Source organism: Acanthochromis polyacanthus, chromosome 9 (assembly GCF_021347895.1).
Source record: "Acanthochromis polyacanthus isolate Apoly-LR-REF ecotype Palm Island chromosome 9, KAUST_Apoly_ChrSc, whole genome shotgun sequence".
Classification (NCBI taxonomy): Eukaryota; Metazoa; Chordata; class Actinopteri; family Pomacentridae; genus Acanthochromis; species Acanthochromis polyacanthus.
The window spans coordinates 6,098,729-6,120,523 of NC_067121.1; the positions used below are offsets into that span (position 1 = coordinate 6,098,729).

The following is a 21,795-nucleotide window of genomic DNA, read 5'->3' on the forward strand; positions in this document are numbered from 1 at the left end:
GACTTGGACTAATCCTCTAAAGACTTGACATGGAACAGCCTTTTGAAGACTTGAAACCAGACTTGGACTCGTCCTCTAAGACTAGAGATGTGTTCAGCTGTTCATCCACTCCATAGAGAACTCGCATGATTCAGAGTAAATCTAAATAAAAACAGATTAATTTCTCCTGGTTTTTCCAAGTCTTTAACTCGATGTCTCTACCAGGTCGGTGACTCGGCTGCGGTCAGACATCGGGCCTCTGAAAGCTGTTAAATATCCATCAGAACAGTCATGTCGGGACTCCTGACAGCCAAAATGTTTTAGAAACGAGGCGAGTTTCATCTGCCTGTCAGCTAAATATAGCTCATCCCAGACTCCTCAGCAGAAGTAATGAGGCGCAGCAGCAGCAGAAGTATTCTGATTACCTGCAGTAATCAGGTACAGTTACACAGCTGATGATCCAATCACGTGTTAATCAGATCACATACATTACCAGTCTTGTGTTTTACTCCGATAATCGGATGAAGACGTTTACATGACAACTTATACAGATGGAGCGTCGCTACAATTGGGTTAGAATCTAATTCAGGGTAAATCCACAGACAGCGTCTCGGTCATGAAATAAACAGAATCGCCCTTTATCAGGAGGACGTGGTGGATGAAACTGGTCCAGGTAGTCGAACACAACGTGACACCATGCATTCCTACCTGCTGATGATACAAAAGGATCGTCTCAGTGATGGATTTGTAAATCCTCGTCCAAGAATAACAGACATCTACTGTCTAATAATCGTCATTTATCTGCTACACAAACTGCTCCAACTGGATTTTATTCTATTAGTCATGAACTCTCTGAACAGTTTCTGGATGTATTTGTTGCTCATTTTTACTGCAAAATGAACTCCTGCTTCTTTATGGAAACAGCACAATCATAGCTAGAAGTACAGAGAACTCCAAAAACATGGAATCAGCATGTCCTACAGGTGTTACCAACTCTAGTAGAGAATTGTTTCAGCACATACTGCAGATATTTAATTATTTACACTTTAACAAGCTCTACAAACCTTTTAACACCTGAGATATTTCACCATGGTGAATGTATCTTCCAACAACTTCTGGCTAATCCAAGCTTTCGGCATCCACAAAGGTACACCACCGTTCAAAAGTTTGGAGTCGCTTAGAAATGTCCTTATTTTTGAAAGAAAAAACGCTTTTTTTCAATGAACATCAAATTAATCGTAAATCCAGTGTAGACATTGTTAATGTGGTAAATGACTATTCCAGCTGGAAACGGCTGATTTTTAATGGAATATCTAAACAAGGGTACAGAGGAACATTTCCAGCAACCATCATACCACCATACATTGTGTTAGCTAATGGTGTTGAAAGGATAACTGCTGATTAGAAAACCCTTGTGCAAGTAAATTATGTTAGCACATGAATAAAAGTGTGTTTTCATGGACAACATGAAATTGTCTGGGTGACCCCAAACTTCTGAACGGTATTGTACACTTTAACAAGCTCTACAAACCTTTTCACACCTGAGATATTTCACCATGCTGAATGTATCTTCCAACAACATATAGCTAATCCATGCTTTCAACATCCACAAAGGTACATATTGACATAAATTTCATCATCCACCCAAATCCGTGATATCCTGTATCCCAAAATTTGTGAAAAACTGTGCGGACAGTCCACATGTTCAAGTGGTGCTTTAAAAGACCATTTTTAAAGTGAAAGATGGTTCCAGGAGATTCTTATTCATTCATTTGTTGAAATTGAAGCAGTCGCTGCTGGACTTTGGAGGTGCTTAGATTTGTGCTTATTTTCTATTAATGGAGCCTAAACACAGTAGGATGTTGTGAATTCTTCAGATAACTTGTGCTACATCTGCCCACTGTGGTCGACACACCTCATGAATAATAACTGATGTAGCGCTAAAGCCCAGTCTGAAAGTAGCTGCTACATTCACTAAAAACTGCTCTGTGGTTGGTTTAGGTAGCAATCAACCATCTGCACAGATCATCCAAGTCTTATCACAGTACGAACAGAACCACTTTTGCTTGACGGAATTCTCACCTGGATTCAGAAAACATGAATTTGCCCTAAATGACAACTTGTTCCTCTGTAAAATATGTAAAGTTCAATGTTGACAAGCTAGTGTAACCTGGCAATAGCCAGATTAATAATTGTGTAGTACTTGATAGTACTCCACAATATCAATCTGGGACCGCTCCATGTAAATCCGTTGGGAGGAAAGAGGCACGGATTGGACAATGCAACAGTATGTCCCGCCTCTGACAGGTTTATTTTTAGCCAATTGCGGGACCTTCACAACGAGCGGAGCCAATTGGTAGATTAAACTCTTACCAAAACCCGTAGTTAAAAAAGCACAAACATCTTTACCATCCAGAAATGTGCAAAGAGCCTCTCGTTGTTCTTCCTTCAAAGAAGCGATACGAGATTCGGCTAAAACTGATTTAATAGCAGCATCTACACGATCGTTGTCCTCCGTTGCCATGTTTGTTTTGATCTACTGGCACTTGGTGTCGTCTAGAGTGCTGTCGTCTTCACACCTGGATATCCCGCCCCACACACGAATACTGCTGCGTGATTGGCCCGTGCCAACTTGGCTCTGTCCGAACAGTGAAAGCGGGAGCGGTACAAGATGCTTTCTTGAGAGATTTGTGAACTCACAAATATCGCGAGAAATCAACTTGCTGGCAAGGTTAAAGCTAGTGGGCACCATGACAAACACTTGTGTGGTGATTAATGGCTACCCTGTGATGTCATGTATTGAAGGCGTGTAATAGACGACTAATAAAGGAGGTCTCAACTTATGTCAGAATTTCGTTCCTATGGTGCGACGTAACGTGATTTTCGCCCTAACCTGGAATTCACATGTGTGTATATAAGTACCTATGTCAGGTAAAATCATTATGTAGGACAAAAAAAAAACTTTGTACAGTAAAAATCAGATGAGTCTGACTTACACTTTGGAGCCATAATGAAGGGCAAAAAGTTTCCAAAAAAAACAACACAAACAACGAAAGCGAATCTAGCACAATCCAATGTAGCGTACAACTGGTGAACGCACTAATTTGTTAACAAAATTTGAGTTAACATCGTACGTCTGAACGATGGAACAGAACTTTCTTCATAAATTTATGAGTGATGGTGACACAACCATGAAACGCCGTAGGTCGAGGACGTCGTAAACCGAGGACCTGCTGTACAGTACTCCTACTGCATGCCAATCAAGACTGCAAAAATCATCTCTGTTGGAAAAAATGTTTATGTACATCAAATAAGAGCAGGTTGTTGGAGATACATTCTACAGGTGATGAACAGAGTAGAGAGAACAACGGTTTGGTCAAAGTTTGTAAAAATGTAAATAGTTAAATATCTGTAGTATCTAGAGTTGCTGTGTTGTTAACACCCGTGTCTTCCTCAGGTCTTTCTACTTCTAGTAATAGTCTTGTTGTCTCCATGGAGGTGCAGCACATTTCACTCTGCTTCACACAAATCACTCAGACTTTAACCAGCACAAACACAACCACAGCTCTGCATGTTCACCCAATTCCTTCCAGACAATGCTTTGAGTTAAGGATAAGAGCGGTACAGGAGTGGCAGGTAAGGTGATGCTTTGAGTTTTTAAAAAATTATACTTTTTAGTCCAACCAAAACCCTTTGTTCACGCTCAGCTCTGCTCATGTGGCTCAACATCACCATATAGACCAGTGTAGACAGCACTCACTTAATGTTATCAATTCATTGATTATTAACACAAATATCGCTCGAGAAAATTGTTCAAAATCTTCATCCCGACCCTCGACTGTATCCCCGGTTTAAATGTTCGAAATGTAAAACACAAAAGAATAAAAAAAAACAACATTTCAGAGACTCACCGGCACTTTGAAAGGAGACGAGTTCGGATTGTCGACTGCGACGCTTTTCTCTGAACTCCCCAAACCAGAAATACTCCTCCTCCTCGGAGATCGCTCCGAAGACACTTCTGCAGAGACAAAGAGAGGGAGTTAGATGAAGCAAAGCTGCCTTTAACTCCTCATCCTCACCAACATCATCATCATCAGCAGCAGCTGCAGCCTTCAGCCTGGACCAGACGATGGAGGACGGTGATGACATTCAGACACGGTGGAGGGAAATGGAAGCTGGTTCCTACATCAAAGTAAAGCGTCTGGTTTCGTTTTAACTCAGCCAGACCAGGAAGCTTTAACCTGTCTGACCTCCAACATCCACAGAGTTTATTTTTCCAACAACCGTCAGCTTCGTTCTGAGGTTTCACTTCGATGACTCGTCTCAAAGACACCTTTTGACTGCAAATGTTTAATTTAAACTATCAAATGTCCGGTCACTTTATCATTTCAGTGCAGTTTGTCCCATCAGTGGATCCAACAGAAAAGCATCACTAATCAGTCCAGTAAACCCTGCAGACATCTTCACACAAAGCAGGTCTAAAAAATTCTGGATCTGTCAACTCTCAAAACCCATCGGAAAGTCTAAAAATGACCAAATGACACCGTTTATCAACCAGGAACTGTAACAACACTAAAAAACGTCATCAGACTCTTAACTTTCCAACGGTCCTTGAATGTATCATGTGTGATGTCCTGTCTGGAATAATTCAACAAATTTAAGCTTAAAATCACGATATTTAATCAAAATCACGTTATTCTACATTCAAAATTTAAATAAAAATAAAGTTTATGTAACCAACTGTGAAGAAAAAAAAGAGTTTTTAGTTGAACTGCAGACAGTGCTCAAACTGGATGAATAAAATAAAGTCAGCATGGCTCAGAAACCGTGAACAGAGGAGCAAGCTGTTGGAGATCCATTCAGCATGGAGAAACATCTTTCTACTGAAGATTAGCAGAGTAGAGAGGAAGAGTATGGAGAGAAAACATGGAAATAGATAAATATCTGTTGTATGTGGAAACAAACCACATACTACAAAGAGACAGAAAAACAACAAAAACAAAATACAAAATGACAAAAATCAGATGCGAAACAACTAAAAAAAGGACACAAAATGACAAAAAAGACACAAAATGAAAAAAACTGATGCAAAACAACAAAAACACCACAGAAAGCAACAACAAGAAGACACAAAATGACAAAAAAAAGATGCAAAACAACTAAAAAAGACACAAAACTACAAAAACAAAAGACAAAATTACAAAAGAGAGGTTGGAAAATGACAAACATAAGACATAAAATGACAAAAACTAAATGTAAAACAATTAGAAAGACACGAGACAAAATGACAAAAACGACACAAAATGACAAAAACCAGATGCAAAACAACTAAAAAAAGAAACAAAATCACAAAAACAAAACACAAAACAACAAAAGCGAGGTGCAAAATGACAAAAACAAGATATAAAAAGACAAAAACTAGATGTAAAACTTTTTGTCTGGAGTTCGTGTTGAACTTTATCAGCGGTTAAATCAAAGATTCATTCAGATCCATCTTTTGGATGCTAAACGTCACCGGTTTTATCACCCGATGCACAGCTGGGGATGGACAAGACGTCGCATTATCAGCAGCAGCAGAGCAGCGTCCAACATGCAACAGGAAAGTCTGACGCTGGCAGCGGACAGCGAATGCAGCATGCAGCAGGAGTCAGCATTCATCCACACAGAGCGGATCGGGTTCCAGCTGCAGGAGGATGCAGGAGGATGCAGCGCTGCGAGGGAGCAGCCGACAAACTTTCATGCACCCCACCCTCCCTCCCTGCCTGCCTCCCCCCCCCCCCGCGTCCCCCCCGTCCGGGAAAAGAGCAGCAGCTGGCCGGCCCTCACTGCTGCTCTTTTCCCTCTGAGTTGCGGCGGCATGCGGCGGACGGTCGCATGACAGAAACATGCGGAGACGGTACCTCGGTCGCAGCTGTTCCCCATCATCTGAGGAGAGGACACACACACCGTCAGACCGGATTGGCCGGAGCAGCCGCCACCTGTCAGCCAATGAGGTTATGAAGCTGCATCCTCCCCCGTCTCCCCCCTCAGCAGTAATTCTACCCTCCGAGGTTTTACCGCATTTATTCAATCAATCCCTCCGACTGCAGCTCGCCTCCTCTGCTTCTCTTTCTTCTCTGCAGACGCTCTCCCTCTGTCTCCCCCTCTTCCTCCCCTCTATCTCCTCTCTACCTCCCCTCTTCCTCTTCTCTCTCTCTGCAGCAGCTCAGTTAAAGCCTCCCTCTTCCTCCTCTTCTTCTTCTTCTCTTCTTCCTGGAGCTGCATCCATCGCGGCGCTCTCAGGATAAATAAGTTGGATGTGGGACGAAGCAGCTCCGGTGAGCGGCGTCAGATGAGCAGCGAATCACAGCCGAGGAGGAAAACTGTTCAGATTTCAGTTTATCAGGATCTAAATGAAGTCTAAACGAGATAAAAAAACCCTCACATCCTCCTCAGGACACTGTTTAATTAACATGTTTTATTGTCTTTATTTATTATTACATTTTCTGTGTGTTTAGATTTTTAAATATTTTCTCTTTTCTGATGTTTTCTCGTCTATTTTAATTGTTCATCGTCTTTTCTGGTGATTTATTGCATTTTGTTATGCTTTGTATTTTTTTTTAACATTTTATTGTCTTTTAACAATGTTTCTCCTTTTTTTTAAAAAATCGTCCGCTCTCTTAGATTTTTGATGTTTGACTTTTTAAATATTTTCTGTTTTCTGATGTTTTATCATTTATTTAATGTTTAATTGTCTTTTTTAACATTTTATTGTCTTTTTACATTTCTTAAAAAAAGTTGAATTGTCGGTTTTATTATTGTATTTCATTCTTGTTCTGTCTTTTCAACAGTTTTCTCTTTTCTGATGCTTTACTCTTCTTAAAAAATGTTTTCATATCTCTTTTATTTTCTATTGTATTGTTCTGTTGTTGTCTTTTCTGGTGTTTTACTGTATATTTAAACGTTTTATTGTGTTTTTAAAAATGTTTTGCGTCTTATTCTAAACATTTTATTATCTTTTCAATATTTTGTTTGTCTTCCCTGATGATTTATTGTATTTTTAAAAACATTTTGTTGTCTTTTTTTAACCGACTATCAGTATCTGTATTTGTTTTTATTGAACGATTATTGATAAATTAAATACTTCAGGTCTGATCAGCCTTCTCTTTCTGTCTGTTTCACTCTGTGGTCTCTGAAATGTCTCAAAAACTGAACAAGAAACTCAAACCAGGAAGTTAGCTTCTCTCAAAGCAGCTAATGCTACGCTAACGGCTAGCGGTTAAGTCAGGAGGCTGGAAAACAATAACTAATAAAGCTTTAAAATCTGGACCTTAGAGGGCAATAAAACTGATAAAACAGTGAAATATTAAAAAAACGGGAGATAATTTAACCAGGAACATTTCTATTTTACATCTTCAGTTATATTCAAGCTTATTAATGAAAAAATCTAGTTATTAATGAAGTTCTCTGTTATCATATGCTGCTAAAACATTACATTTAATGTTTATTATCAGGTCCAAATATCAGCTATACGTCGTTCCTAATTACCAATACATGGCGCCCATGTCACCCTTAAAGAAATAAAACTCCCAGAAGTTAGCGTCTGTTCAATAAACCGAAACCAGAAGAAAAACAACTAAAACAAGACACAAAATGACAAGAACCAGAAGAAAAACAACTAAAAAAAGACACAGATTCAATAATAAGATAACGCCTTCCAGAAGGAATCAAACCGACACCCGTCTCTCTGTGATCTCCAGTCTGCTCAGGTTCTGCGGCTAACGAGGTATCGATCAGACGAGGCTTTGGAGCAATCGCTCGTCTCAGTGGATCCACCAGAGACAGTTTGACCTTCAGAGTCTGACCAGGGACCAGCGGAGGTTCAGTCTGGACGTCGTCGGTCTGAGACGGGTTTCAGACGACGGCTTCCTCTGATTGGTGACGAGATTCTGCTCAGCTGGGTTAAAACGAGTCAAACTGAGCGGCTGAGACTAATTCCTGGCCGTCTCTAACAGCTGAAGGCCGACGACCACCTCTGCTTTGGGTGAAAACGACTCGCGTGCCGGTTTGTCGTTATTGAGTTTCCCAGAAACACTCGTGGGAGAAAGGCTGCTAAAAATCCGTCTGAGAGCAGAAACAGTTCGACGAGCTGAAAGGACGTCACCAGAAACTCATCCATCAGCTGCTGGACGGGTTTAAAACACTCCCAGCATCTTCAGAGAATAAATGTTGACCAGAACAAATGGATGTCTCTGTTCTGCTGCTGTGGATGACTTTAAAAAATCACAGCTGACTCCCCGAGCTCCAGCCAAACATCTGTCTGCTCACAGCTGGCTGACTGGTTTAAATCTGAGAGGTGAGAGGCGTTTAAAACAATCAGCAGCTGGAGGTCTGTCAAAACGGTGAAAACTGTGAAGCAGCGTCGAGGCAGAGAACAGCAGAGTTAAAACAACACGAGCTGCTGTAGGTTCAGGTCAGGAAACCAAACAGCTACAAAGTTCATCTACATCCACACACAGGAAAGGAGCTGAAATCCCAGAGGCAATAATTTAAGACGTGAAGCAGCGTCTGACCGAAAGTTTAACTGACTGGAACCAAAACTCCACTGGATGGTTTAAAAGGATGTTATTCTTTTTAAAAAGAATCATCAAAATGACTCCATTCATCAGCCAGAAACTGTAAAAATTTAAATAATAGTTGATTTTTCAATTTTCTGATGGTCCTGGAATGCATCATCAGCAAAATTAACTAAATTTGAGGCTACGTTTATACGAGGACCATCTTAACAGAAAACGCAAAAGTGGCGTCTTGTCTTCACTTTTTATTTCACGTTTAGACGAGTGGTTTTGAAGGAAATCTGCGTATATACGGTGACTCTATAGTGTGCGGAATTCGATTGGATATGCATGCCAGGCAGCTAGGTGGCGCTGTGATAAAACTCTGCCATGTCTACGTGCATGCGTACTATCTCCCTTTTTGGATCTCCGCCGCGGTAAATGTCAGATGGCGACTAGTAAGAAGAACTTTGTTTGGACAGACGAAGAGGTCGAACTACTGCTTCGAACCACTTTGGACTACAAAGCCACAAATACATCTTTGTTTACTTCCTTCCTTTTCGGCAAAGTTTTGCGTTTTGCTGTTTAGACGGAAACGTAACGGAGAGGAGTTTTCAACTTTTCCACTCTGGAGGCCGGTTTCAAATTTTTGCGTTTTTAAGCCCCCAAAACACGTCCTCGTATAAACGATAGAGTGTTTTATTGAAATATTTTGACGTTTTTACCTGCAAGCGTCCTCGTGTAAAAAGGGCCTTAGTCTAAAATTTTAAAAATCGACACGTCCCAAATGAAAATTCACCAAAAAATTAAGTTTGCACCAGATTCTGTTAAAAAAAACTAATAAAAAAATTCATTAGAGCAACTGAGAAGCCACAACGTGATGAACAACAACACAAAAGAAATCAGAATATTTTAGGTTGAACTGCAGGCAGTGTTTCTACAGAGCAGAGAGGTTCAGCTTGGTGAAACATCTTTCTACTGATGATGAGCAGAGCAGAGAGGAAAAGTCTGGAGAGGAAACATGGAGAGAGTTAAATATCTGTAGTAGGGACACCTCACTTTCTTTCACATGGACATTTGAAAAAATGATCCACCGGTGAGTTAAAATGCGACAGGAAAAAAGAAAACGTATAACCTTCTCGTGTTTTTAACTTGTTAAACTCAATCTTGACTTTAAGAAACATTATTCTAAATCAAATGAAATTACAAGTAGATATTTTCCTTCAAATCCTTCAACCCTGATCTTTAGTGTCGGAGCCGTAAATTAAAAAAAACACGTATGAACGTTGACGTTTTGCTTAAAAAAATCTTTTTTCTACTTAATCCTTTGGCACCAATTTAAAAAAAAAAAAAAGTCAAAAAAGAGCCATAAAGACAAAAATGTCAACAAAACAACAAAAAAAGCAAAAACCATAGTATATATTAATACTATTTTTTATTTTCACTGTATTAGAGTTTAGAATCAACATCAGTCCTGGTAAAACTAATAATATTTATTCATTTTTAGGATTTTAAACTTTTATATATCAGTTTGTTTACATGATTTTTAAAAACTTAGAGACAAATTACAAACTCAATTGCTTCTTTTTTTAAATTAAAACATACTAAAAAATCTAATATTTTCCATATGTTAAGACTAAAGTTGATATTTTTGGATTACCAGACTCATATTAACCCTCCTGTTGTCTTCATTTACGGGCACCAAAAATATTGTTTCCTTGTCTGAAAAAAATCCAAAAATTCAGCAAAAAAAATTCCCAAATTTCTGAAAACTCGCAAAACCTTCAGGAGGAAAATTCCAGTAATTTCTTAAAAGTTTCCCTTAAAAGTTTTATTTACAAAAAAACTCAATTCCCCCAAATATGACAAGAAAATTCTTGTAAATATTTTTCCAAAAATTAGTAAAAATCTTCCCAAAAAATCCTAAAAATATCTAAAGTGATTACATATCTATCAGTAAAAGTTTTAATATTTTCTTTAAGAACAATGTTGAAAGATTTCCCCAAAATGTTGAAAATGTGGACATCAGAAGTTTCACTGTGAAAAAAGATTTTTTTCCCCACATTTTCAAAATTTAAAACGATTCAATTTGACCCGCAGGACGATATGAGGGTTAAAAACACTAAATTCAGTCAAATGTGGCAACAAAGATAAACTATAAAAGAAAAATCTGAAATGAAAATGTGTGAAGGTTTAAATCTGGTCGGTAAAAAGACGAAGCAGTGATTCTTCAGGGTATAAAAGCTGCTAAATGAGAATGAGGTCAACGGAAAACGTGGCTGCTGGTCCTACAGCGTTTCTGCAGGTATTTCCACCTTAAATGTGGGCGGAGCTCCGAACGGAACATGAATGGGAGGCGTGATGTCAGCGGAGGGAATGCTGAGAATGTGGGAGGCCGGTGGAACTCGGGTTCATTGAGGAGCCGACACACCTGACGTTCAGGTAACAAAGAGTCTTTGTGTCGGATGTCTGAAGCCTCAACGGACGGAAAAACGGCTTTCAGCAAAAATTCAGGGTTAGACTGAGTCACTGCACATAAATATGGCTCCACTGTCTCACAATTTACTCATTATTTATCATTTTGGACCCAAAATCAAGAGTTTCTGATGTTTTCACACCTTGTATTTTCACTCTCTGAGCCAAATCTGACCTTGAAGACATTTTAAAAGTCCAACATCACCAGAAATAAAACTCCTGCAGCCATGAAGTTTGGTGAGAACACAGATGGAAGAGTTTACAGCAGATCTAAATGACTAAAATGATCCAACAGAGGCTAATGTTTCAATTATAAAGCCTTGAAAATGGAAAAATGGTGCAAAATCTTCAATCAAAGGTGGGATTGAGGCTCCAGGAAGTGGATGTGCACGAACGGATGAATATTTCTACTAAAATAGTCTTTGCTTGAAATTTCACCAACTTTTAAGTCCTCTAACATCACTAGAATCTGATCTGTGGAAAGTTTGATCAGACAAAGTTCCAGTTTTTAGATATATTGACAAAAAATTGTCCAGAATTACCCTTAAAAACAGAAAGAAACTGCCAAATATTCCAACAAGGGTGTTAATGTGGCTCCATAAAGTTCCTGTAATTCTGTATAAAAGGATAGATCCATATTTCTAGTAAAATATAGACTCTGGTCGACATTTCACCACCTTTTGAGGCTCTAACATCAGTAGAATCTGATCTGTGGAGAGTTGAGCAAGACAAAGTTCTATTTTTTTTTATATTTTGACCTCAAAGTTGTCCAAAATGACAATAATGAATCAATTTTTTCCTTAAAAAATGGAAAATTGCAAAATCTTTCAACAAGGGTAGGGTAATTTGTCTTATCCTTTTGTTGTGTTCAACTCTTTAATATATTATATATTAATTGTACTGAAATTACCAATTTACGATAATAACACTGTAAAAATGCAGTAAAATCCACATTTTCAGAGCTGAAAAACACATTTGAGCTCTGGTAAAAACTGGAATCAAATACATTTTACAACCTAAAGATTGAATCTGTTCATTGTTCAGCATCATTTCTTTTCCATAACCAACTTTCAGCATCGATATCTTGTGATTTATTACAGTAACAACAGTAAAATTGCACCTGCTCTAGTGTATTTTTACAGGAGAATGTGTTAAAGTGAATAAAAACGGTCAGATGGAGCTCATACTGCCAGTTCTTTATGGTGAATTTGTGATTTTAGGGTCCATTTAGAGCAGAAACAATCCAGATTTAATCATCTTTAAAAGGTTAAACATCAATCCAGTGGAACAAACTAACTTCATGTAACCAGAAAACATCTAGAAATGATCTTTTAACCTCCTGAACCTGAATCTTCTGGCAGGAAAACGTGAGTCGAACATCTAAACATCTACTTTATAGTCAAGCCATTAAAAAAAAACTAAAGAAAACAAAACGTTGTGCTGTTGTCACGCAGCAAATATCCAAAGAATTCCTTTTGACAGAATGAAACCAGTTCTGTTTGCAGCCGCCTCCTCTCACTTCACTCCACATTCCTCTGAATTCATTACCAGTACGACCGACAGACGCTCCAGTTTACCAATAACCTGAACAACTCCAGTCTCTAAAAGGAAACTAAATAAAGGTGTTTTCTCACAATAATCTGATTTACTGCTTCTGTTTCTGATGTGTGGGCAAATTATCAGACGAATGCAGTGATTTATAAACTGCAAATACGTGAAATTAGAAGTTTACAGGAGCAGAATTAAAGCATCTTTATTTATTTGTACTGCAACTGAGAGCTTCACGTGAAAATTAAGGTGGCACTGAAGCTCTAGAAATTTCCTGTAAGTGTAGATAAATGGATGGATCCATTTTTTCTACTAAAAATAGAGACTTTGGACGACATTTCACCAACTTTAAAGTCCTCTAACATTAGAAGAATCTGATGTGCGACAAGTTTGACGAGACAAAATTCCATTTTTTTGCTATTTTGACCTCAAACTTGTCCAAAATGACAATCATGAATCATTTTTGTCCTTTAAAAATGGGGGGGGGAAGTGCAAAATCTTCCAACAAGGGTGTTAATGTGGCCTAAGAATGTTCCTGTAAGTGCATACATATGAATTAATCCATGTTTACCATTAAAATACAGTCTTTGGTCGACATTTTATCAACCTTTAAGGCCTCTAACATCAGTAGAATTTGATGTGTGACTATTATGGCAGAAAAAGTTCAATTTTTTGCTATTCTGACTTGGAAATTGTCCAAAATGATGCACAATTGTTCTAAAATTACAAAAACGAATCATTTTTGCACCTTTAAATCAGAAGAAAAGTGTAGATTTTACAACCAAAGCAGCTACTGAGACTTCAGAAAGTTCCTTTAAGAGTATATAATTGGATTTATCCTGTTTCCTACTGAAATACAGTCAAATTTCAGTAGTAAAGAACATTATTGCTAATTTTACTATGTTTTACTCAACTAAATAATTTTAATCTTCTATTTTTATTCCAGCAAAGAGCTTCACATTAAAATATTAACCCCAAACTTGGTGTTTTTGTAGAAAAAAAGGTAGAAGCCAGGAACATGTAAAAAAAAAAATATATATATATATATATATATATATATATATATATATATATATATATATATTTGTACAATAATAACGGTTATTAATACTAATTTTAAAAATAATAATAATGGCATAAATCTGTAAAATTATGACATTTTAATTGATTTAATTCAGTAAAACAATATTTTTAAGTCACACAATGTAAAAGAATATCGTTTAATTTTTATTAATTCATTTTTCTGAGATTTTATAAGTAATTACCTGTAATAAATAAACATTGATCTGTTTTGGGTTTTGTTTTTGGTTGACAGGTAATTATTATTTATTTTAACTGTAATGTAACAATGAATGAATCTGTGAAATAACAGTAAATAAACAGTTAAAAACTGCAAAAAATGCATTATTTTTTTTACAGATAAAGGGGGTCATTTTGTAGATTTTTTTGAATGAGCTGTATGATGAATAAATGCAGTGATTTCTGTTTCTATATTTAACAGTCTGAAGTCATTAAATGAGTTCCTGCGACGTTTGGAAGCTGGAAGCTTTAAATAGAGAAACGAGGTGGAAACAGGCCCAGAGCAGCGACGGCAGAAAGGGGTTAGACCCTGATGGATCTGATCCTGGGTCAGTCCCTCATCCAGAAACAATCACGACAAGGACGCCATCCTCGTTTATCTGCAGAGAGACGAATCACGTCCACGGAGTCCATTAGACGCTCGCTGGAGGCCTGAGGAGACCAGAGAGCTCTGCAGCAAGGCCTCAACTGGAAGGTCGAACTGACCCGAATCCAGCAGGAACCAGAGTCCTGAAGAGACGAGTCCAGCAGGAACCAGAGTCCTGAAGAGACGAGTCCAGCAGGAACCAGAGTCCTAAAGAGACGAGTCCAGCAGGAACCTGAGTCCTGAAGAGACAAGTCCACGTCACAATGTGTTCATCGACACACAAAGGAGTGATGTTAGACAAATTTGGGACACAATGATCTAATTATATCTGGACCAGGACAGCTGGATGTAGGCTAACTGTCACACAGCCGTTAATAATGGAGGATTAGCAGCCGAGTGCACGGAGCTGGAAGGAACAGGTTCACAGGACCAGGACCTGAAGACCAGAAGACCTGAAGATGCTGAAAACGTAAAGACCTGAAGACCAGGAGACCTGAAGACCTAAAGACCAGGAGACCTGAAGACCAGGAGACCTGAAGACCAGGAGACCTGAAGACCTGAGGACCTGAAGACCTAAAGACCAGGAGACCTGAAGACCAGGAGACCTGAAGACCAGGAGACCTGAAGACCTGAGGACCTGAAGACCAGGAGACCTGAAGACCCGAAGATGCTGAAAACTTAAAGACCTAAAGACCAGGAGACCTGAAGACCTGAAGACCAGGAGACCTGAAGACCAGGAGACCTGAAGACCTGAGGACCTGAAGACCTAAAGACCAGGAGACCTGAAGACCAGGAGACCTGAAGACCTGAGGACCTGAAGACCAGGAGACCTGAAGACCCGAAGATGCTGAAAACTTAAAGACCTAAAGACCAGGAGACCTGAAGACCAGGAGACCTGAAGACCTGAGGACCTGAAGACCTGAGGACCTGAAGACCTGAGGACCTGAAGACCTGAAGACCAGGAGACCTGAAGACCTGAGGACCTGAAGACCTGAGGACCTGAAGACCAGGAGACCTGAAGACCTGAAGACCTTGAAAACCTAAAGACTTAAAGATCTGAAGATCTAAAGACCTGAAGATCTAAAGACCCTGAAAACCTAAAGACCTGAAAACCTAAAGACCTGAAGATCTGAAGATCTAAAGACCTAAAGACCTTGAAAACCAGGAGACCTGAAGACCAAGATATCAGAAGACCTGAAGACCCTGACAACCTAACAACTAGAAGACCCAAAGACCCTGTAAACCAGAAGACCTGAAGGGCACAAGACCAAAACAACCTGAAGATCTGAAGACCGGAACCCCTTGTAAACCAGAAGACCAGAACTAGAGTCTGACACAACTACCAGCAGGTCGGGATAAAGTTTAGTCATAAACTCACAGAGAATCAGCTGGAATCGGTAAAAATCCTCAGATAACAGACGAGGTGGGACTGAAAGATCAACAGATTTTTGAAAATATTTTAGATGTTTAATAAACGTTCAGGGTTTATCCGGCAAATTTGAATTTTCAGCGCCCCGCTGATTGGTTTCAGGCACTTCGATAATTGAGAATTTCTTGAAAAATTATTTTTTTAGTTTTGTGAATCGATAAGTTTATTTACTGAAACTTAATGGATGTCTTCGTTCATCAAAAGCTGTGATCTCGAGTCGGTCGGTTAAACGTCACAAATAACAGACATAACCTACAAAACACAAAGACATTTTTAATCAAGTTTGTGCTGGAATTTGTGTTTTCCTGCTGCAAATTTAACTACCAATGTATGTCAGTTCTAAATACTGATTATTATCTCTGAAAGAACATGTCAGTTTACCCCTGAATGGTGCAAAATTTCTGATTAGGCGGCGTTTTGAACAAAAAAATATACATTTATTCATCCATAACGCAGAAAACAGTCAGATAATGTATTGAAGATCAGATGTAGTACCTGCTTGATCCACCAGGTGGTGCCGAGACCAGAGGAGGCTCATTAAGATCACAGGTAGTTTATGTTGGCAAGCAGAGAGCATTGTGGGAGTTCAGGTAGTAAAAGGGCACCATGACAGAGACTATTGTACCGGTTAATGGATGAGGACCAGATTAAACAATACAAGAGGAGCTTTAGTTTACCTCGTTATCAATTTATCAATTATTGGTCAATAAAGCTGCAGTTTATTGATCAAAAAAATTGGTCAAAGTTTGTATATCTAATTTGGGTTAAAAAATCTTTGTATTGAGAAGGACCGGTATACGGACTGGGAAACTGTACGACATTGATGGTTTGAGCTAAAAAAAAAAAAAAAGTAAATAAACTATTTATGTTTTGATCTCGAATTCAAACAGTAAAAATCTAGTTTTTAAAAACAAACTCAGAATAATTTATATATATAATTCCAGTAATAAATCCTGTTTTAAACCAGTAACTCATCGAGTAAAATTTGAAGTTTGAATAAATTCAAATTTAAACCAACAGCAAACTCCGATAACCAACAATAATCACCGCCTAACTACAAAACCAGCAAATAACTTAGATCCAGTATGAGCCACAGTATTTAAACTAAATACAACAACAGAAAATTCAGGATTGAAACCAGCAAAATGTTGTGTAAAAGCTAACAAGTCTAGTGTCAGATCAGGCAAAACCAACAATAACCGAGCAACAAACCGTCTATAAATGTACAATTCTACCAACAAAACAGTAAAAAGTCAATGTCCAACCCAGTAAAAACTCGAGTAAAAAAACCCCAGAAGAAACCAGTTTGAACTCATCCTGAATCCAGTAATAAAACTGTTGACAAATCCTGCTTTAACTGCAGCATGAACACAGAAATTGCTCAACAGGTAAATCCAGGATTAATCCAGGATTGATCCACAGTTAAAACCAGTTTCTATGACAAACCTGAGGTAAAATCTGAATGAATCCAACAACAAACCCAGTAATAATATAGTATAAAACCCAGTATGAACCCAGTATTTAAACCAGTTTCCAACTATTAACTGGAGCATGAGTGCAGAATTGCACAATCCAGGACGAAATCAAGGATTAAACTCAGTTAACATGATAAAAATCTGCATGAATCCAACATTAAACCTCTATAAAGCATAAAAACATGTATGAACCCAACAGTATAAATCTAGTGACAGAACCATCATCATTCCAAGTATAAATCCTGAATAAAACTGAGTAAAAACTCAACAATGTAGTAAATTCTGAATTGAAAACCAGTGTAAAACCAGTATAAATCCAATATTGGACCAATCTACATTAAAATCCACCATTAAACCCACAAAAGTTCAGATACAAAAGCAGTTTAAATGTAACATTCCATCAAAATAAAACCAAAACAGCACTGAGACCTGATTTCTGATCAGTAAATGACTGTTTTCATCTAAATCTATTAAACTATTATATTATTATTGACATTCTGGTTGTTGAAATGATACTTTTGGTGTTTTATTCTGATTTTAATAGTTAATAGTGGCACCTAAATAAATTTAAAAAAACAGTTTTTATGAAGTTCTTATTCGTTAAATCCACCAGATAAACTTTCCTGATCCGGATCGATAGGCTGACTGATTGATTACTGATCGCTTTCCTCGGACTTCTCCGTGCAGCGGGCACAGGAACCAACTTTGTCCGGAGTTTCGACGCTCCGCAGCGCTTCACGCAGCGCTTCACGCGGGTTTCGCGACCGATTGAAGCCGGAGGAGGTGAGCGGAGAGGCGGGCAGAGGATCGACCTGCTGCCGGTGTCCGAGCTCCGGAGGTCGGTTCGGAGTTTAGAAACAGAGACTCACCCAGAAAGTCCATGAGGAGACTCTCCGTCACGTCTTCAGCCGAGTCCAACTCATTCAGCGAGATCACACACACCAATACACAACAACAGCAACACACACTTCCGCCCAGACCTTCACAATAAAGCTCCCAGCGAGAAAAACCGCAGAAATCGGCTTCAGGTGATATTTTTAGGCTTTATTTTGAAGAATACTTTTAATGCTTTGTGGTTTTCAATTGCAGATAAGACACCACGTCCACTATTATCTTTTATTTAATTTATGTATTTTAAAGTGTTCATGTAGTTTTATTGCTTATTCTTACACATTTCACAGTAAAAGCATCAACTAGCAGATAAATCGGTTAAAATAAGAAAGAGTGGTGTAAAGTAAATAACAATGCAATAAACTAAAAGTTAAATTTAACTAACACCAGTTATTATAAACTATTAATGAAGGCTGTGAGAAAATGACTGCAGATATTAAACTCAGAGGAAATTCTCCTAAACAGTCTGAGGTGAAGAAAAGCACAAAGTTTGACTTCCTGTTGGATCTTTAATAACTTTAGAATATTTAAAGAAGAAATGTAAAGTTTTACTTTGACACTAGGAATATTTTTAGAGTTGCATTTTATCTATTTTCAACAGCTTTGTCATCATAGTTTGTCTTTTTGTTCTTTTTATTAAGTTTTATTTCATTAGATTTAGTCTTCAGTTTGGATTATTTTATTTGTCTTTTTAATTGCATTTTATCTATTTTAAAAGGTAGTTTTTACAATAATCTATTCTTGTTTTTATTATGATTATTTTTTAAATCAATTAGATTTTTTGTTAAAGCAGTTTTTTATGTTTATTTTTTTGTTTTGTTTTTTTAGTTTGGAGTATTTTATTTGATTTTTTAAATACATATAATCTATTTTAAATGTAGTTTTGCTGATAATTCATTTTCATTTTTAATTATTTATTGATAGTTCCAAAATGGATTTAATGAATTTTTAAAGCAGCTTTGTCATCATAGTTTTGTTTTTCATTCATTTTTATTTTTTTTAAAGTTTTTTGTAACTAGTTTTAGTCTTTAGTTTGGGTTAATTTATTTGTCTTTTCATTGCATTTTATCTATTTTAAGATGTAGTTTTGACATAATTTTACTCTCATTTTTATTATTTTATTTTAGTTTTTAAATCAGTTTGATATATTTTGCCAAAGGCAGCTTTGTCATATTTTTTATTATATTTAATTTTTGTTTTATTTCACTAGATTTAGTCTTTAGTTTGGAGTATTTTAATTATTTCTTTTTAATTGCATTTTATCAACTTTAAAATGTAGTTCTGACATAATTTTATTTTAATTTTTATTATTTTATTTTAGTTTGTAAAACCGTTTGATTTATTTTGTTAAAGGCAGCTTTGTCATATTTTTGTGTTTTTATTTCTTTTTTTGGTTTCATTTCACTAGATGGAGTCTTTAGTTTGGAGAATTTTAATTATTCGTCTTTTTATTGCATTTCATCAACTTTAAAATGTAGGTTTGACATCAATTTATTCTAGATTTAAGTATTTTATCTGGAATTTCAATTTTTTTCTAAAAAGCAGCTTTGTTATCATGTTTTTGTCTTTTTATTTATATTTTTTAGTTTTCTTTTCCTCCATTAGAGTCTAAATTTGCCTTCTTAAATCACTTTGAACTCTACTAATCAGTGTAAAAGGTGCTCTGTGAATAAAATCTGATTGATTAATTAAAAATGAGGCTTTGACGACTGATGCTGATGTGATTTCTTCCTGCATAAAGTCGAGACGTTGCCTCGGGCGACACTTTTACGAGGTCAGTGGTGTTTTATTGTGGAATTTATGGACTGGATCCAGGTCGCCGACAGGCTTTTACTCTGAAGGCGACGCTGCTGCGTGGTTTTATTGTGGCGGGGCTGACAGGTGGAGCAGACAGGAATGCAGCAGATCCACAGACAAAAACAAACAGCAGCTTTCACCGCTGAAGGAGGAGATTTAACGGAAACTAAAGGAAAGTGTTGGGAAAAAACGTCTCAATCTGACCGACAAAAACATTCAGACACAGTCGGTGAGAACAAACACACAAAGTTTTTACAAACAAAAGTTTTCAGTTACACCTGCCGTCAAACTAGAAAGTCCAATAAAGCTCTCAGAGATCATTTTAACACTAAAATCTCACAAATAAAACTTGTTTTAACTCATAAATACGAGAAAATGGAGACAAATAACACGAGAAGTGAACCAGACCAGCTCAGATGTTTAAATAATTACTTTTTACATCCTATAAAGTCATCAAATTAAAGTTTTAAAGCTTATTTATCCAGTTTCAGGCTCTGTGGGGTAGTGTACACTTTAAATGCAGTTCAAATTGGAAGAAGATGTGATATTTCTGTATTTCTGTGATAGAAGCTCTTAATTAATCAGTTGTTTGGTCTGTAAAATGTCAGAAAATGGTAGAAAAGATGAGGATCCTCCTAAAGTTATTCACTTCAGGAGGAAAGAAGCCAGAAAACACACAGTACTTAGTTTCCATCACACTTGTAGGAATTCTTAATTAGAATTCTCAGATTTAGATTTGTTTATTTATTCTTTTACTGTCTAGGCACTGCTCTCTATGCACTGAGTCAAATTCCAACTCTTTGTAATAAAGGCTTTTATTTTTTAAATAAAGGCTTTCTGACTCTAAAGAATGCGTCTCTGTGGAGCGACCGGTTGGTTTCTGGAGGTCGTGACCTGCAGCCTGACCGGGAGTCACCTGGAGTCGACAGGTAAGAATCTGGAGGCGTGAACGACTGGCCGCTTTCACACGAGGATCACTTTCAGCAAATTCATTGGCCAACATCACGGCCTGGAAACGGTCGCCGTGGAGACGTGGAGTTCAGATGGTTAACCAGCAGTCAGTCAGGACTGTAATTAGACCAACAACACGGGACTGAAATCATCCACATACTGTCACTGAGTGCAAACACAACGCCAGAGGAAGCAGAACAAGAAGCAGAAGAAGAAGTGGGTAATAAATGAGCGTCTAGTTTCCTGTTGGGCTATTTTACTTCTCTGTCTCGCTCTCCGTCATCAGTTTAGTGTTGAAAAGTTTCATCAGCTTCATCAAACATTTCACAACCTCACAGAGAACAATCCAGCTAAATTCAGAAACAAAACAAGTAAGAAACAAGAACAAACAATTCTTTAAAACCAGCATGAATGCAGCATCAAATCAGGTAGAAATCCAGCCTGAAACCCACATGAAAACTAGAAAACAATCAGCTTTAAAACCTCTAGAAATCCAACCTTAAACCATCATGAATCCTAAATTAAAAACAAGCATAAACCCGGTATTAATCTGGTAGTTAAACCTGTATGAAACTACAGTTAAACGAATTACAAACAGATACTAACCAAAGCATAGAAACAGAAAAATCCAGGATTAAACCCAGTATAAGTGCAAAAAAAAAACCTACAGTAAATGTAACATAAAAACCTTTAGAAATTCACCAGAAATCCAGCATAAACATGAGTAAAAATCTAATATTAAACCAGTGATAAACCTACGAAAACACAGCTGCAAACTCGGAATAAATCCAGAATAAATAAATGAATCCAATCAAAACAGAATAAAATCTACAAATTTAACATCATACCAGGTAAAAATCCAGCCTTAAACCTACTAAAAACTAGAATTAAACCGACCCACCCAGCATTAAAACTTCTCCAAGTTGACGTTAAAAACTGTATAAATCAATCAAACCCAGTAAAAATCCAGTATAAAAACCAGTAAAAATAAAACAAAACTGGATATTAAAGAGCCGAACCATCAAAAATCTGAATATTATTACACCAAAA

General features: G+C 37.4%; 1 protein-coding gene across 6 annotated transcripts in view; it reads right to left on the bottom strand.

The window, feature by feature from the left end:
* Positions 1-21,795, bottom strand: part of rasal2 (RAS protein activator like 2) — a 108,779-nt gene that overhangs the window by 32,847 nt on the left and 54,137 nt on the right. For 4 of the 6 annotated variants that reach the window (XM_051952980.1, XM_051952977.1, XM_051952978.1 and 1 more), the window contains exon 4: positions 3,891-3,997. In XM_051952980.1, coding sequence (XP_051808940.1) covers positions 3,891-3,997 — 107 coding nt within the window. Of the gene's footprint in view, positions 1-3,890; positions 3,998-5,879; positions 5,905-17,975; positions 18,073-21,795 lie in introns of those variants that run through there. The other 2 variants (XM_051952981.1, XM_051952982.1) reach the window with 2 other exon arrangements.